The sequence below is a fragment of the Centruroides sculpturatus genome, unplaced genomic scaffold (genome assembly GCF_000671375.1).
Source record: "Centruroides sculpturatus isolate CEXI.00-Female unplaced genomic scaffold, Cexi_2.0 scaffold318, whole genome shotgun sequence".
Lineage (NCBI taxonomy): Eukaryota > Metazoa > Arthropoda > Arachnida > Scorpiones > Buthidae > Centruroides > Centruroides sculpturatus.
The window spans coordinates 135578-153637 of NW_019384658.1; the positions used below are offsets into that span (position 1 = coordinate 135578).

General features: G+C 34.5%; 1 protein-coding gene across 1 annotated transcript in view; it reads right to left on the reverse strand.

Annotated features, from left to right (window-relative positions):
* Window positions 1-18060, reverse strand: part of LOC111626485 (unconventional myosin-Ib-like) — a 472422-nt gene that overhangs the window by 11582 nt on the left and 442780 nt on the right. The window contains exon 25 of the mRNA XM_023369864.1: window positions 14805-14940. Within this exon, the coding sequence (XP_023225632.1) occupies window positions 14805-14940 (136 nt within the window). The remainder of the gene's footprint in view (window positions 1-14804; window positions 14941-18060) is intronic.

An 18060-nucleotide genomic window follows, 5' to 3' on the forward strand; every position in this document is an offset into this window, starting at 1 on the left:
AGACTCCTAAATATTGCTCAACACGGGTTCAGGCAACAAAAGTCTGCGGAAGATGCCATCGATAAAACGGTTTTCTACATTCAGGAACTCCTGGAGAATAACAAATACGTCCTAGGGGTCAGCCTTGACATCTCAAAGGCATTTGACAGTGCCTGGTGGCCCCTAGTGACACACCAACTAAGAAAATTCAATTGCCCTAAAAACATACTAAGCCTCATTATCGACTATTTCCGTGATCGTAAAGCCTTACTTCAATATGGCATACATACTGTTGAAAAGAAAATAACAAGGGGCTGTCCGCAGGGATCGGTTTGCGGTCCCCTGCTATGGAATGTTATGTTTGACAGCTTTCTTAGCAATGATTTTGGACAAACATACTGTATAGCATATGCCGATGATGTATTTATGCTAGTAGGAGGAAGATCTAGGGCTGAATTAGAGGCAAAAGGAAATGGTTTACTGCAAGAGATATATAATTGGGGTGACAGGCACAAATTAAAATTCAACACCAACAAAACAAAAGCAATTGTTTTCAACAAACCGAGAAAAGCCAATCTTTACGCAAGACCTCCGCATCTGAAGATGAACGGGACAACAATTAAGGTTGAGAAATCGTTAAGATACTTAGGAGTCATATTAGATTTTAGGCTGGCATGGGACAGTCATATCACTCACATTACTGAACGTACTGGCCTGATTTGCCAGATCTTCTCCCAAGTCGCCAAACAGAAATGGGGTCTAACCTCGAAATCATTGTCAATAATTTATGATGGCATATATATACCAACAATAACATATGCTTGTGGTACCTGGGGATGGGCCATTTCCAAGGTCCACCCCAGGAGAAAAATGATCTCGTCCCAAAGACGCATTCTACTATTGATTTCAAAAGCATATAGAACTACAAGCAATGTGTGCTTGCAAGTAATAACTAGAAAACCGCCGATTGACCTTATAATTGACGAAAAGAAAAAATTATTTAGACTTAAAAGAGGAGAAAATATCAAAATTGGAACCAGAGACATAAATTACCATGATGTCGAATGGCCATCATCATTTAGCTGCACTATCTCATCGGAGAATTCCATACTAAGCCAAGATAATACCATAACAGAAGATACCATACTTATATATACAGATGGTTCCAATCATAATAACAAAGTGGGATGCAGCTACGTTATATATAAAAACGGTAATGAAACAAACTACTGTAAATTTCGTTTGCTTAACGAATGTACGATCTTTCAAGCCGAAATGTGGGCTATAAAAATGGCCATTGAATATACTAACAGCAACTTCAATAATAACAAGATAAACATCTATACGGATTCGTTCTCATCGGTTCAAACCATTAAAAACAGAAATCTACACCCAATTGCCGAAAAAATAAGAGAGCTGATATACTTATCGACAAACAAATACAATATTGAATGGGTAAGAGCCCATCAGGGCGAAATCGGCAATGAGAGAGCTGACTTCCTGGCGAAGGAAGCTGCAGCGGAAGACACCCTACCAATAGCATACAATAAAATTAGTAAAAGAATAATTTGCAATATTTTAAGAATAGAAACCATCCATCAATGGCAGGAAAGGTGGAACCAACACAGCGAACATATTACTTATAAATTCATCACAAACTTGAAAGAATTTAATAATAATAAGTGGTATAGCCCTACCCATTACATTTCGCAGTTTCTTACAAACCATGGCAAGTTCGCCACTTATCTAGAAAGATTCAATCATTGCAACTCAAAGATCTGCCCTACTTGCAAAATGGAAGAGGATGGATCGTTACATTATCTTTTCCGTTGCCCAACTTTTGAAAGGGAGCGACTCGAACTTCGAATGGCGACACAGGATCAAGGAATAGCTTGGCCTTGCAAGCCGTCCGAGATTTGGTCCTCTAAGAACACCTATATGGCCTTTGAAAGACTCTGCAAACAAGTCAACTATATAAATAACAGTCAGAACTTCAACTAGTGCATTTATTCTCAACATCTTCTGTTGCCTTTCATTGATTATTTCTACATTATTGTAATTTTCACATTCATCTCTTGACACCATACAATACTATGGTTCTATCCCTGATAAGAAATTAGGCTTTCTTGTAAACTTTATTCTCATGTTAATTTTTATTTTTACTGTCCACCTTAACATTTGTTAAATATCTTTTAATGTTTTAAACAATATTTTGATATTACATGTAAATATTAATTCTGTATTATACTTCCTGATAATGCCATTAGCGGAATCAGGTTATGTACTAAGTTTTGTACCTAAAATATAAAAATATATATAAAATAAATATCAAAATCATACTGGCCAATAGAGTTTTCAAATCAAGTAAAGGCCTTCCCCTTATCAAAGGCAAGGTTGAAGATATCAAATTTACATTCTTATTAGATACAGGAGCAGAAAAATCAATCTTAAACTCCATGGCAATGAAGGATGTACCGCTCAGGTGTATAAATGGTGCAACATTAGAAGGAAAAAATATAGGAATTAGAGGTATAGACAGGACTGCTACTGAGTATGAGAGAACTTTGCACGTTGAAGTAAGTTACAAAGATCATAGCCTATATGCAATTTCCTGATCACATAGGTTATGATGGCATACTGGGAATGGACATTATCAATAAAACTTTTAAAATTATTGATGGGTTAAGGATAACCATGGAAGAGAGCACGACCAACCATAATTAAAATGGGAAGATGTGTAACAATTGTCTTAATGCTGCCCCAGTCGTGATTAAAAGTTTAGATGGCCTAAGTTCTATTGAAAAAGAAAGGGTTTACTGGATATTTAAGAAGTACCCAGAATGCGTTGCTGAGTCCATAGAGGAGCTAATTGGGATGGTAGGCGATTCACACAAGCCCACGATAGATCAAACTAATCCAGTAAGCATGTGTCAATACCGAATTCCAGAATGCTACTTACAAAGGTTGAAAGCATTGACAAATTCTTATTTGAAGGCGGGAATTATCAAGGAAAGCTCTTCCACATAGAATTCCCCAATTCACATTGTCGAGAAGAGTGATGACATTGGACCTCAAATGCGTTAATGACCTTACAGCATCTCAAGAATTCCCCATATCCCGCATAAACGAGATCCTAAGCAAATTCCACGGGAGTAAATATTTCTCTGTGTTGGATCTCAAATTAGGATATTTCCAGATTGGCTTTGATGCATCTGTGGAGGCACATATATGCCTTCTCAACCCCGCGGGGCAAATACAGATGTGCTGCCTGCCCAGGGTGCAAAAAACAGCGGCCGTTTTTTTTCAAGCTGTCATGTCTAAAATCTTGGCCCGTTTAATAGGAATAAATTGTTACGTCTTCCAAAACGACATTGTGCTCTTTTCCAAATCCTTAGATGAGCATACAGATTTACTTGATGTCATATGTACACTAAATAGGGTTAATTTAAAGTTGCATCCACTAAAAGTCAGTTTATCATAAAGAAAGTACACTATCTAGGGCATGTTATAAACCAAAACGGGATATTCCCTGATGAGGATAATATAAAGGCCATTTGCAGAATCGAACCACCTAGCAATGTGAAAGGAGTCCGGAGCTTCTTGGGTATGATTGGTTTCTTTAGGAATTTTATACCAAGATTATCCGACATAGCTTTACCCCTGACTAATTTAACAAAGAAGAATCAGAAATGTGTATGGGATGCAAATTGCCAAAGGAGCTTTGAGAACTTTAAGGCTGCGTTATCGACACCCCCGTTTTAAAGCACCTCGATTTTAGTTCTGCATTCCACTTATATACTGACGCATTAGAGGACTGCGCTGGTGCGGTGTTAGGACAGATGGAAGGAGAAGATTTCTGCCCCGTGGGATATTTTAGCAGGAAATTCAATGGTGCCAAGAAGAACTACTCAACCATAGAAAAGGAATTTTTGGCTATGGTTTTATCTCTATGCCACTTTAAACCGATCATATTAGGGTATTCCATCAAATTGCATACCAACCACAAACCACTCATGTTTATGAGTAATATGAAAAACCACAATAAAAGACTCATGAGGTGGTCAATGGAATTGAACGATTATGAGCTAAAAATAAGTCATGTAAAAGGAAAACAAAATAGAATAGCCGACACGTTATCACGGCCTAGTTTTAAAAGGAAAAGGATAGATAACAGAGTATGTCATACAATTCATGTTTGTCTTAGACAAACATGAATTGTGGCAAAAGATCGTGGCATCTCAGGGAAGGGATGAATTCTTGAAGAAGATACGTGAGAACCATGAATGTCAAAGCCATGACCAGCAAAGCCCAAGCGGAGGTATTCAGCCAGAATTTGCTTTAGAAGATGACGTAGTGGTGCATGTGAAGCCAGGGAGAATGGGGGCTCCAGAATTGGACTCGTGTGTTTGTCGGGGAAGAGGTGGTGGACCAAGTTATTTGGTCTTTCCACAGCTCACCATTATCAGGACACCATGGGGCTGAAAAACATATACAGCAGTACCTCAGAATACAAACACCCCAGCATACAAAAATTTCAGGATACGACATGAAATTCGAACATATTTTTGCTCCACGATATGAACAAAAACTCACCATATGACGTTACATTAGTTCACAGTGCCATTTTTTATTCACTTTTGCTCATTAGTCTCAGTCCGCATGTTTGCTTTGTCGAGGAAGGATCTCACTCGATAAAGGAAATCTTGAGGTATTATCAGAAAGTGGCTGATTTTATTGAAAAGAACCATCCTGAAAAGGTTCACACTGGCCGTATTGCTGCTCGGAGTAATGACATTTGCCTAAGTCATTTTAGAAACATTTTAAAAAGTAGGCAAACCTCTTTGGGTAGATATTTTACCAAGTGACCTCTATCCAGTGAACGTACTGGTGGAAGTGAAGGAAAGAAAGCAAAAAGCAGTGAATAAAAATTAAAAAAAAAAAAAAAAAACATAAAACAACACATTTTTTAAAATCTTTTCTTAACTTAACTTACATAACATGATGTAACAATAACTTAAAAATAACTTAGAAAAAAGTTATTTTTAAGTTATTGTTACATTATGTTATGTAAGTTAAGTTTTAGTATCATTTCCCTTATCCCTCTCTTCCGCCACCAGTTTACACCTCCACCGTCATCTATCCTCAAAGGTAAAGTGCAAATATCAATTATTATTCTATTATGGTTATTTATACATTTACAACTACAAAATGCATTTTTCAGTGTTTTCCTTACTATAGTTATTATTTTTCGCTGTACTACTTAGCTTTAATTTGAGTGTTTTTTTCGTGTTGGAACAAATTATTTGATTTTACATGTAATCGTATGGGGAAAAATGATTTACCTTACGACATTTTCATGATACGATCTCAGTTTCGGAACGGATTATTTTTGTATCCTGAGGTACCGCTATAGTCTGGATGATAAGTACAAGGTCTGTTCAAAAAGTATCGGACCTTATTTTTTTCCGCATAAACCAATGATGCGCGAGAGGCCTCCTTCGGTGGAGTTGTGTTGGGGACAGTCATGCACAGCCCTGAATTTTTTCCTGCTTGCAGGAAGCGTCAGTTGTTGGAAATCGGCCTATGAGTGAGGTCATGTAGTGTGCTCTCGTCGGATTCCACTAAGCTGGAAAATGACTGAACAACGTGAGCAGCGATATTACATCAAATTTTGCCAAAAACCTTGGCGATAGATACCCAAGCGTAAACCATTCGCAAGATTCAGCAGGCTTTCGGGGACGATCCTCGAGGCCAAAAAAAGCGCGGCAGGTCCGCAGCAATATCAAAGGTCATGTTGACAGTTTTTTCGACTCTTGTGGGGTGGTGTGTCGTGAGTACGCACCACAAGGCCAAACCATCACAAAGGAGTACTACCAGGAGGTCCTTCGTCGTCTTTCCGATGCTGTGCGATGCAAACGACCGGATCTGTGGTCGATCAAAACTTGGCAGCTCCATCGTGATAACGCATCTGCCCATTCTGTGCATCTGATTCGGGCTTTCGTCGCCAACATAACACTCCTGTGGTTCGTCACGCTCCGTACTTTCCTCACATGGCTCCATGTGACTTTTGGCTATTTCCCAAGCTGAAAATGCCGCTAAAAGGAACCCGAATTTAGTCGAGAGAAGACATCGTGCGAAATCCGACGGACTGGCTGATGGCCATTCCAAAAGATGCGTTCCAGCAGTGTTTCCAGCAATGGCAGGAACGCTGGGAGAAGTGTATACATTACCAAGGAAACTACTTTGAAGGGGATTAGGGTTTTGTACATCAAAATCAATAAATTTATTTTTGCCGACCAAAGGTCCGATACTTTTTGAACACACCTTGTATTATCACATCAGAGATTTAAAAAAGAGGATAAAATGCATCATAAGAGGTTGTAGGACTTATCATTTAGTTAATATGCACTAAATTAAACTTTTGACATGAAGTATAATGGATAAATTTGCACAAAAATGGAAATTAATTTCTATTTTTGTGTTATTTAGTAATACACATTATGGCATGTAGTTAGTTTTAGTTTTAATTAGTATGTCATACAAACTAAAATGTCAGTGCATGATAATTTGTATTATGGAAGGATGTCCCATTACTGCATATCAGTTATCCTAATAAGACTAATATAGTATATGTTGTCTTTTAAAGATTTTATCTGACAGTACATTTACATGTTTCAAACTTGCTTTGTATATGGATCTGAAGCTAAAACAAGGAACTTGAATATAGTGAATGTATATAGTGAATTTTTGATTGGGTTGATGAGATATGTTTTTTATAAAATTTCAATCATTGAAATTTTATACACCTTTGTTATCTGCCATATTCATTTTCTACTTAAACTGAAGAGGAACTTAGAGTCCAAAATATACATTTTGGAGAAATTAGAATAAAATAAGATGTGAGGTCCTGGACAGGTCTGAACTGTTACAAAATTTTCAAAAAAGTATTTGGTTTGGAAAGAAAAAAATGTTAGCAGCTAGACTCTGACTTTGTTATTTTAAAATGATGCAACACAAAGTTGTAAACAATGGAAAGAATGTAAGTCCTAAGATTGACCATCTCTGGTTGGGAGATTGAATTTACCTTTGATTTTGCCCTCTCCCATGATCCAAGTGAGAATCTTGTTACATCTGGTAACGAGAGGACAATCACTTGGAGGGTAACCGATCAAAGGACAGAGATTAATATAATACCCAGTCTTCAAGGACACAGTGCACTGGAAGTCATAAATGGACACAGCATGTAGAGGAATGAAGAACTCAGAGTGGACACATCAAACGGGCAGTTCCCTTAACTAGGTTATCTGACTATTTTGTGTCATTGTATGCAACTATTGTCATCACTCCCCGTAGCCGATTATCTATCTGCCCTTCATCCTTGCCTTTCCAGTATCGAAACAACATGATGACTTCTGATCACTGCCCCAGGGCTACAACAACAAACCTTGCCAAAATATGAATTGCACCCTTTTGAGGGATGAACTTTCAACCTAGCTTGACATTCCTGGGCAGAACCTGTTACTTCTTTATTTAAGCAAATTTCTTGAACTAAATAAATGGTTTTCTTGTAAAGGTATCTATCTGTATCTGTGCCTCTGCCACCACCACCCACATATGAAAGGGTCCCTTTGCTATTCTGGAATTAATGATTTTGCCCCCTTTTCAGTTAACTCACAGATATATATATTTGTCAACTGATTACTTGTGGTGTGATTGTTCTTTAAATATAACCACATTGTTATTGGATATAAAAAAAATAAATAATTTAATGTATTAATAAAGTGACTCCTTGAATGTTTATTAATGTTTTTAGTATCATAAGTCGTTTACTAGACAGCCAGATGACCTACAGCTCTGGGGGACGGAGTGAATCCAAGAATTTTTTGGGCATGGTCTGTCTGGATATATGTTAGTCTTTTGTTAATGAAATTATTATTAAAATGTCCAATGGTCTCAATGAGATTGGACAACTTATACAATATGCTAGAAGTAATGAATTTTAATGTATAAAAAATTGGTATACAGTAGAACCTCGATTATCCACCCTAATTGGGGACTGGGGTTGGTTGGATAATTGAAAAGTCGGATAACCGAAAAGTATGAAAATATCCATTATTAGTGTAGTATATTATTATATCCCATGTAATTAGTATATTAGTATATCGCTATTAACCTATTTTGCGTTGAATTTTCATCGATGTTAAGCCTAACAAAAATTTTTTAAAATAATAATCGTCGCTATTGTATCGTTAAAAATTAGAAAATTAAGCTTCGTTTAAATACTGGCTCCCTTTCATGGTCGAATGAGTGTTGCCAGCTAAAACACGTAAAAATAATATTAAAGTAGCCAAGACATAGCCAAATATTGTAGCGCCACATCACTAGCGGACATTTGAAATTTGCCGACTAGGACGGTCGGTTAACCGAGGGGTCGGTTGATCGGGGGCGGATAATCGAGGTTCTACTGTACTCGTATTATGAGCTTTCAACATAATCTGTTAATTAGCCACAAAGTTATGGTATCTGCAAACACAACATGTCAAATAGATTTTCCTGTGTCTAAACTTACCAAGAGCATCTTTAAAAAAAGATGAAAAATCTTTTGCAGTCTACATTCATATTATTGTGTTTCTAACCACTCAGCTGGCTAAATGGGCCAGTTGTGAGAAGGGATATCACCCCCAATGGGAAACTCGCTGTTGAGTTAAAGCCAATAAATCGGTGACTTATACCAGAGCAGTAAAGGAATAGGGCGTGAGATGATTTAACCCCCTTGAGACCTTCCAATTTTTCATATTAATGTAATTAAACATAAAAAATATTTAAAACTGAAAAAAAAAATGAAAGAAATGCGTTAATTTTGAAGAAAAAGCTTCAAACTTTATTTTGCATTGTCTCGCCTTTCTGCGAAATTTGACACCAATGAGTCATTGTTTACATTCACCTTGAGAACAGCTGGTGTCAGATTTCCCGGAACATTCTCATAGACTTCTTGGGAGGACAAGGGTTTAAAGTAGGGTGAATACTAGGTGGCCATATATTTTTAAATATTTAAAAAAAATTAAAACTTTAATTGCGGTTTCCGACCCCCTGATTTAATTAAACTTATCTATATATATATAAAAATGAATGTATGTCTGTGTGTCCTTTATGCATTACCACACCGTTTATCCAATTGCCACGAAACTTTGGGAAGTTGTTTAATATACTCCAGCAAAGGTTTGTGGCATAGTACGATTGCCATGAAGCTTTGGAAAGTTTTTTAAGTTTTTAATACACTCCCGCAAAGTACATTTATCCTACGATAGATAGCGCGCGTTTACACGAGCATTCGCGCACAGTGTGTTCGATCGATTTCAAATTGTGAAGACCATTTCTCCCCTTCAAAAAATATCTCTATATATGCATTTGTGAACTGTTATTTACGATATTTGTAATAATTTTTGTTTAATCACTTTATTTCAACTTTTTTTTGCTAATTATGTATTCGCTCGAACTTCGTTAAAACCTTAACTGTACCCCGAACAACAACCGAAGTTGTAGGAAGAAATTCGCGTATTTTACCGATCTAGGTATCCCCCTTTTCCAAATTTTAATATCGACTCAAAATAATTTAAAAAGACAAATTACAATAAAACGGTTTATTATCTAACTATCAGAAATTTCACATCATGCCAAGGAAGAGAGGAAGGAGCAATTAAATAATTAAAATTATAAAGGATTTAAAAATATATATATAAATGGGGAATATCGCGCTTTTGACAATCGCTGCAAGTGTGTGGGCTAAATTTGGAGAATCCGTGCTTCTCGCATGGACAACTGTATGTGGCCAGCTCACGCGTCGGAAAACCTTCCGAATTATTCGTGTACGCACCAGACGAAAAAACAAAAAATATCGTGTATCCACGAGCACTCCAATAAATAAATAGAATTGAAACAACACTTTGAAATGTTTTCCCGATGAAAACGAATAATAATAATAAGTTTCAATAAAAATGATAAAATGAAAATTTAATTTTATCATAACAAGTTTGCTTGAATTTCATTTCTTCTGAGATCGCAGCAATGCGCGACGGGTAAGCTAGTACATAATAAAATCTATTAATTAAAAAAATTAAAAAACTATTGGAGGTTGTTTTTGACATCAGAAAGTAGCTTTAAATAACTTTACCGAAGTCAAATCCATGCACTACAACTTTAGAACAATTAATTAAATTTGATAAAAAAAATCTCATTAAAAAACAATTAAGCATTAATCGCGCATCATTAAAGGTTGATTAAAATTGCAATAAAAATTTTTTGCATGGGTAAAAATTTTTGAAAAAATTTGGAGACAAAAACATTCCAAAAATCTAAAAAAAATTTTTTTTGGGGCCAAAGGACCGAGTTTTATGTAACGCTATGCAACTTTCCCGAGTTAACTCGGGATATGGGCGTAACGGGATAATTATATAAATTATGTCCCCGATTGTAGATCATGGAAGGTTGGACAAAGATCGACCACCGGGAAGAGTTTGACAGTCATCTTACACAGAGTTCAAAGCGGGTAGTTGCGGACCCTCTTTTGGAGTTGGAGTAGGAGGCGGTTGGGACTGATTGGACTCAGCTGCACCTTCTCAAAGTCAGAAAAACACACTAGACAAAAATTTATGGGATCAACTTTGGAGGGGACTCTTGGCCCAAATCCCATCCCTGGCAACAGACCAGGGACCAATAGAGTTACAGGACCAACCAAAAAGAAGGATTTTGGGTAAAATCGTATAAAAGCCCGAAATCCAAGGACACAAGGAAGTTGTGGGAAGTTGAGGCAGAGAACCTAAGGAGATTCGAAAGGACTCTCTCTCTCATTTTTGGACCCATCCTACAAGATCAATGGAGATGAACCTTCTTTCGGTCTCGTGATACAAGATCACCGGAGACGAACTTGTTATCGAACCTCCACCAGATTGTGTAACTCATCCACCGTAAGCATGTCTTTACCTAAATAAATGTGTTAAGTTTGTAAATTTGGTCTCTGTGTGTCTCTCTTTGCGCAGCAACTGCTACCCCCATATGTCAAAAGACTTCTCGTCGGTCACTTTTCCCGCAATCTGACAGATTGCGGGAAAAGTGAGGGTCACAACCTTTCATCTAAGGCATACCCTAAGTGAGTGGAGTTGGGCCTTTTTAAAACCTTACACAATTGTGTGGTTAGGAACCACACAACTGGCCAAATGGTGAGATTAGGGTCTGGTCAAATCCTATAATGAGCTTACTGAAAAGGTCTGCTTATATCCACAGGACAGAAAGAGTTTGACTTTTCTGTTTACAATTTTGTTAGTCTTTTGTTAATGAAATTATTATTAAAATGCCCATTGGTCTCAATAAGTTTGGACAACTTATACAATATGCTAGAAGTAATGGATTTTAATGTATAAAAAATTGGTATACTCATATTATGAGCTTTCAACACAATCTGTTAATTAGTCACAAAGTTATGGTATCTGTAAACACAACATGTCAAATAGATTTTCCTGTGTCTAAACTTACCGAGAGCATCTTTAAAAAAAAATGAAAAATCTTTTGCAGTCTACAGACATTCACATTATTGTGATTTTTCCTGAAACATATGTGAGCTCGCAGATTTTTATGGGCTTTTAAAAATTCTAAATTTTCTATTAATTGTCTTCAGAAAAAACCCAAAGAATTTGAACTAGATCAGATTTCACCGATTATATAATGACTAGCTGAGGAAGTTTACAGTTAGGTGTGAAGAATGCACCGTCATCGTCAACAAAAGTCAATCACATGACAGTTTTCCCACGCTAATGATATAAAAGCTCAAATCTCCGGAAGCTCAGGGCAATTCGTCATAGGAAGTTGTACTTTGTGATAGTGCCCACCTTGACTCCTGAACCTCCATACAGCGGACTTGATCCAGCTAGAGAGAGAGGACATCAGCAAGAAGACACGGAAGACACCACACCCTTTCATACAGATGACATTCACCAAACTCTCCCTTCCACCGAGAGGTATTTAGGGGTTAAGGACACTTGCCGACTTACCGACGCACTCCCCACTCAATTTGCCCTCCTAGCCATCCAACGACCCTGAGATCGGGTTTTATCAACCTGTTGCTGATTAAGTGTTCAGTAGGATATTAACCCCTGACCCACAGCTTATCTCACATATGCTTCACTTGCTCATGTTTTGTATATCTATCCATGCTATTATTATTGTTAGACATTCCTATTTGAACCCAAAACTGGAAAGTTGACAAATCTGCAATAATTATATCTCTCAGTATTGTTTTATGCAGAGAAAAGAACTATTTAGAAACCAACTGTTGGTTTTAGTGTATGTTAATTCTTTAGAAATTATTATGGACATTACAATAAACTGAATACAACAATCCATTAAAATAATAATTATTTTAGTGAACTGTCCGACTCAGATGATTTCCAAGCCAGCTAGCTATTCATTTGACACAGTTTTGTCAATTTGGTTAAGCTAAGATCATTAGGATGCTCACTATGGAGCTACATCTGGGTAATCTTTTATGAATTATGTTACATCCAAGGCTGTGTTTTGTGTCGGTATTGTCATCACTACAGATATATATACATATTTAATTTAAATTAAATATATTATTATCATCAAATTAAGTTTTTACATGGAAACCTTGGAAATATACAAGGCCAACTTGACTGGTAAATGTATTAACTTTAAACTTCTATGCATTCAAAGCTAGAACTACTTAAAATAAGTAAGACAAAACCTTTCACACTTTGTTTCTAGCAGTTTAATCACTAAGTACAAACATTTTCGGCCATTTTGAATGGCCTTCTTCAGGTACAATTAGGTTGGTTGGAATGTCGGTTAGCAGGTATTCAAATAACGTCACTGTTTACAAACGTTTCTTCTTATTAGTGACGTCATTGCTGATAACAAAGTTTAGATGATATCGACATCGTTAATTTTCTTTTGATATTATTTTCCAAGGTGTGGGAATGGCTATTGCTGAGATAATTGCTAAAATTGGAAAATAACAAACAAGACAAGTTAAGAAAATGCTCTAAAGATTGCGACAGGCTCGATGAGGGTGGATTGGCTTACAGTAGAGCATCGTTTATCCGAAAGAATTCCAGTTGGCAAATTTAAATTTTCGCTAGTGCTGTGATTGCAATCTTTGGCTATGTCTTGGGCTACTCAAATATTTTATGTTTTTGATACTAAATTAACTTCTGAAGTATAATTTTTTATTGTTTTTATATTTTTCAATATATTTATTTTGTTTGTATAAAATAAAGAAATAATTTTTAACGATACAATAGCCACGATTATTATTTTAAAAAGTTTATGTTAGGCTTAACATTGACGAAAATTCAACACGAAGCGACACACAACGAAGAAAAATTTCAGGATGGGGTAGGTTAATGTATTTTTTCGTACATAATCGGTTATCCGAACAATCCCAGTCCCCAATTGATTTGGATAAACGATGCTCTACTGTATTTAGTTTAAGGGGTTGACCTAACTGTATCTGAAGAAGGCCATTCAAAACGGCTGAAAACGTTTGTACTTCGTGATTAAACTGCAAGAAACAAAGTGTGAAAGGTTTTGTCTTACTTATATAACTTTAAAGATGGAAAAACAGTCTCATATGCATAGCAATGTTTTTATGAAAAACTTTGAGTGCTGACATAATTTAATTTTATTAATTGGTATTATGTCTTAAATTTTTATATATGTGTTAACTTGATATAGGTGTTAAATTTATATTTACAATTGTTTAGTTTTTGTTGTTATATAGTGTTATGTTTTATGTTTATGTTCCAATTTTTAAAAAATAATATTTTGCTTGGTGAAAAGTTGTTTGGTGCATTCTAATTTGGAATATCATTAATGTAAGGAATCATTAATGTAAGAAATCTTGAGTAAGATCAAAAATGTCAAAATTATTTCTTCTCAATACTGGAACAAATCACAAACACACTTTAAACAACCTTTATAGCCTAGTAACAAAATTTTTTAATGTAAAAACTAAGTTTTTTCATGTGATATAAAAAAATATTAATACAAAAAATTCTTATTTTATGTGTATTACTAGGGACCTCAAAATGTTTTCAGAAGACCTGAAATTTATAGTTGTGCCCAAGACATAGTAAATAAAATAATTGCTATTAATGCTATCATTGTTGATTTTACTAAGAAAGTTGCACACAAACTCAAAATTATCCAATAACAGAGAATTGTCAATTAGTGCTTATTTACTGAAGATAATTAATAGGCATTAAAGTCAACAGTCAAGACATAAATAGTTCTCTGAAGTCATTATATAGAAAGGGAGAATTTCCATAAGTTTATCAGCTTTGAAGATGCAAGTTCAAGTAGGTATCTAATAATATCAATTGAAATCTGGATTGCTACAGAATATGGGATAAAACAAAGTTCAGATATACATGTGTATATATATATATATATATACATACACATGTATATCTTTGGTGGTTTCTAGAAAAATGAAACAATAGTTTAAAAATTTTATAGAGTTTAGAAAAAGGATCTTTAAAAACATGACTATGTTTGACATAGAGTTTTTAAAATCCTTTGCCTAAACTTCTTAAGAGCAAAAGTTATTGGATGAGTTCATAATTGCAATTTAAAATTGGCAGAGAATTATCCACTTTTAAACACAAATAACCTGTAATCTGTGAATTATTTTCATGAATGTATGGTTTGTGATTTTTTATTTGAAATATTGCTAGTGAATATGCTTAAGATAAAACTGTCATTTCTTCTTTGCAAAATTCAAATTTTCATGTAATAAATAAATAAAGTAATACCTTTCCGCTGGCACGGGTAAGTTTATTAATGATGTCAGCAAAAACAACATATTGATCTCCAGTTTCTGCAGCCATCTTCTTCCACTTAACATTTTGACGTAAACGAACATAATCTCCACGAAATGGATGAGATACACTAGAACAATTCAATATTACATTTCAATAAATATGAAAAAATTTATATTTAGCTAAATATTCAGTAATAATAGATAAAATTATTGATATTAAGAATCTTAATTTCATTCTCAAACATATAATTAAAAACAGAGAAAATAATCCATATTTAAAAAAATTAAATGTTCTTTGAAAATTACTATCTTATCTTTTATCTGAATCATCATCTACATGGAATAAAATAAAACAGTTGTTATAGAATTTTTAAAACATTTTAGACATATATAAAATAATGCTGTAATTGTTAAGGCTATTGGTCTTTTATTTAACTTGTTAAATTTGTGTAACTCTTGAACAAGAATGAACAAAAGATTACACAAATTTTGTAATTAGTTACAAATGCTTCTAACTATCCCTTATGTATTGAACTTCATCAAGCTTGCATCATCAATCTTTTATTACATAATACAATCATCCTGTAATAAGCTATACAAATATTGTATTAATGAAAAATTTCAGTTGTTGCATTCCACATCCTTTCAATGATTGATCATTAACATAAAGACATTTATTTATACTACTTGGATTATCTTGTTTGCATCAAAAGGTTAGTTTCCGCTTTTATTACAGTGAAATTGCTTCTTATCCTTATTATTTGCTTTAAATTTTTATTGCATCTATAATGGACTTAACACAACATTTTTTTGGAAAATGCTCAAGTAGAAAACAACAGACAAATATTTGCCATGTTACTTTATTTGATTAAAGATGCATTTTGGGCCCTTCAGTTTCACTTGTTCATAAAACACAGCATTCATTTTTTTCAGGTTTACAGGTTCTTAACTTACACAGTATATTTTAAAGAAGGGCATTACATAAGATATAATATAAATATACTTACATTTAAAAAAAGTTAAGATCATTTATCTTATATTACAGAAAATATTTCAAAAAAGTTGATACATGCCTTGAATGTAATTGTAAACAAAAGCATACTTATATTGAAGAAACAAAAAAGAAACTTAAAAGTACATGAAAAATGCCTTGAATGTAATTGTAAACAAAAGCATACTTATATTGAAGAAACAAAAAAGAAACTTAAAAGTACACTTTAAGGAACATGTAAATGCTATAAAACTCAATAATACTATAGAAGCTCCACTGTTGCAAAGCATTGCCACAATGTCAGATATGAAATCATTACAGAATCATTCAAAATAAAAAGAAAGTAATGTGTACAAAAGGAAATGTATGAACATTTAGAAATTATAATACAAGTCGACCCCCCTATAAGATATAGATACGTTCCAATTTATTAGGAATCCGATTTCTTACAAGTCGTTCCAATCACAGTCCGACACGTGTCAAGTTTACGGACTACAGCTGATTGAAAGGTTTTCTTCCATAAAATTAATCGATTCTACACTAATCCGACTCAATATTTCCAAAATACGTATATTTTTTCGTAGTTTTATAGGAATTGTAATTATAGGGACCGTAATTATAGGGGGGTCGACTGTAAATAAATCCAGGAAAAAGAATAAATGATAATGTAGGACAGTATGTGGGCCAAGGGGCCCTCACACTCCCAAAATAAAAGGTAAAGAAACACTAGTAAATTTTCCAAAAATAATCTCCCAATTAAAATTCATTGTCTTTATTTAAATTGTGTCGTGTCTTCTATTCATATATTACTTATGATGTAGTGGTCACATAAGCTAAGAATTTTATTGAGTTTGCATTAAAAATTTTTTCATCCATTGATCTCAGCTCTCTAGGATTAAATTTTGAGTGTGCCACTGATGTAGGATTTCAAATTCATACTTTGTAATACCCATTTATTGCTGATAGAGGGAGCAGTTGAGTATGGTTTGATAATTTTATGATAATTAACATCACCATCTACAGATGGAAATAATTTAAGAATTCTTAACTTTGTGTTAATTACCTATTTAATGAATATATACTTCATGGTTTTTTTAAATGAATATATTGTAAAATATGCATGTGATGAGTGTAATCCAACAAGAGGATAAGCATATAGCACACATATAGGTTCTTCCTTCACCTGTGTTTATTTTCTTTACAGGATTCTTTTATAAATTCCGACACTCCTCGTTTTTGTTCTTTTACATATAATTTCTACAGATACTCGGACAGAATCATTAAGTATAATCTTGTGACAAAAAAAAAAGGAACTATGACTAAATACTTAAAACTACTTATACTAAAAAAAAGAAGAGGAAGAAAAGATAGACAATAGGATAGCTGGATATATGATGATAGAAAAGAATGAGTACCCAAAGTGTTGCAATCTTGGAGTGATGGTGGTGATTGCTGAATTATTAATTCTCTAAATTGTAGGAATTGTTGATTGTAGAACTCTATCAGGTTCTCTCAATAAGCTTCCGAAGATCCTTATATTGAGATATATTCCGGGCTCCTCTTGAATGCNACCATATTTGTTCATTGCAACCAAATTATTCATGCTCATAGCATCTCCTGCTAGACTATCATGGTATATAGTTGCCTTTTCCCCCACCTACCACCACGTACCCAAAGTGTTGCAATCTTGGAGTGATGGTGGTGATTGCTGAATTATTAATTCTCTAAATTGTAGGAATTGTTGATTGTAGAACTCTATCAGGTTCTCTCAATAAGCTTCCGAAGATCCTTATATTGAGATATATTCCGGGCTCCTCTCGAATGCTAGCTTAGTCTTATCATCATCTTTCTTCTCCAGTCGATGCCAGAACAACCTGAAGGTCCTCACAACACATCCTCTCTCTCCAACATTTAAGCCAAAAGTAAATTCTTGTCCTACTCTTAGCCCTCAGGCTACCCTTTTCCTTTGTCTTGTAATTAGGTCACCACCACCTGAACAGGGAAGGGTTAGGGAAGAAGTTTCTAGAAGGTGATACACAAAAGAACTAACAAATAGGAAGAAAACAAAATAAATACTAAGAATAATATATGCAACAATATACAAAATAAGGCGTACACCACAGTATATTTCATAGTTAGGTAAAGGTTTACTTATAAAGCAAAGTAATCCATTAACTATGTTTATAGTTAACTTATAGAAATATGGAATATAATATAATATAGAAAACTTATGTCTTAATATTGATTTGTAAACAAA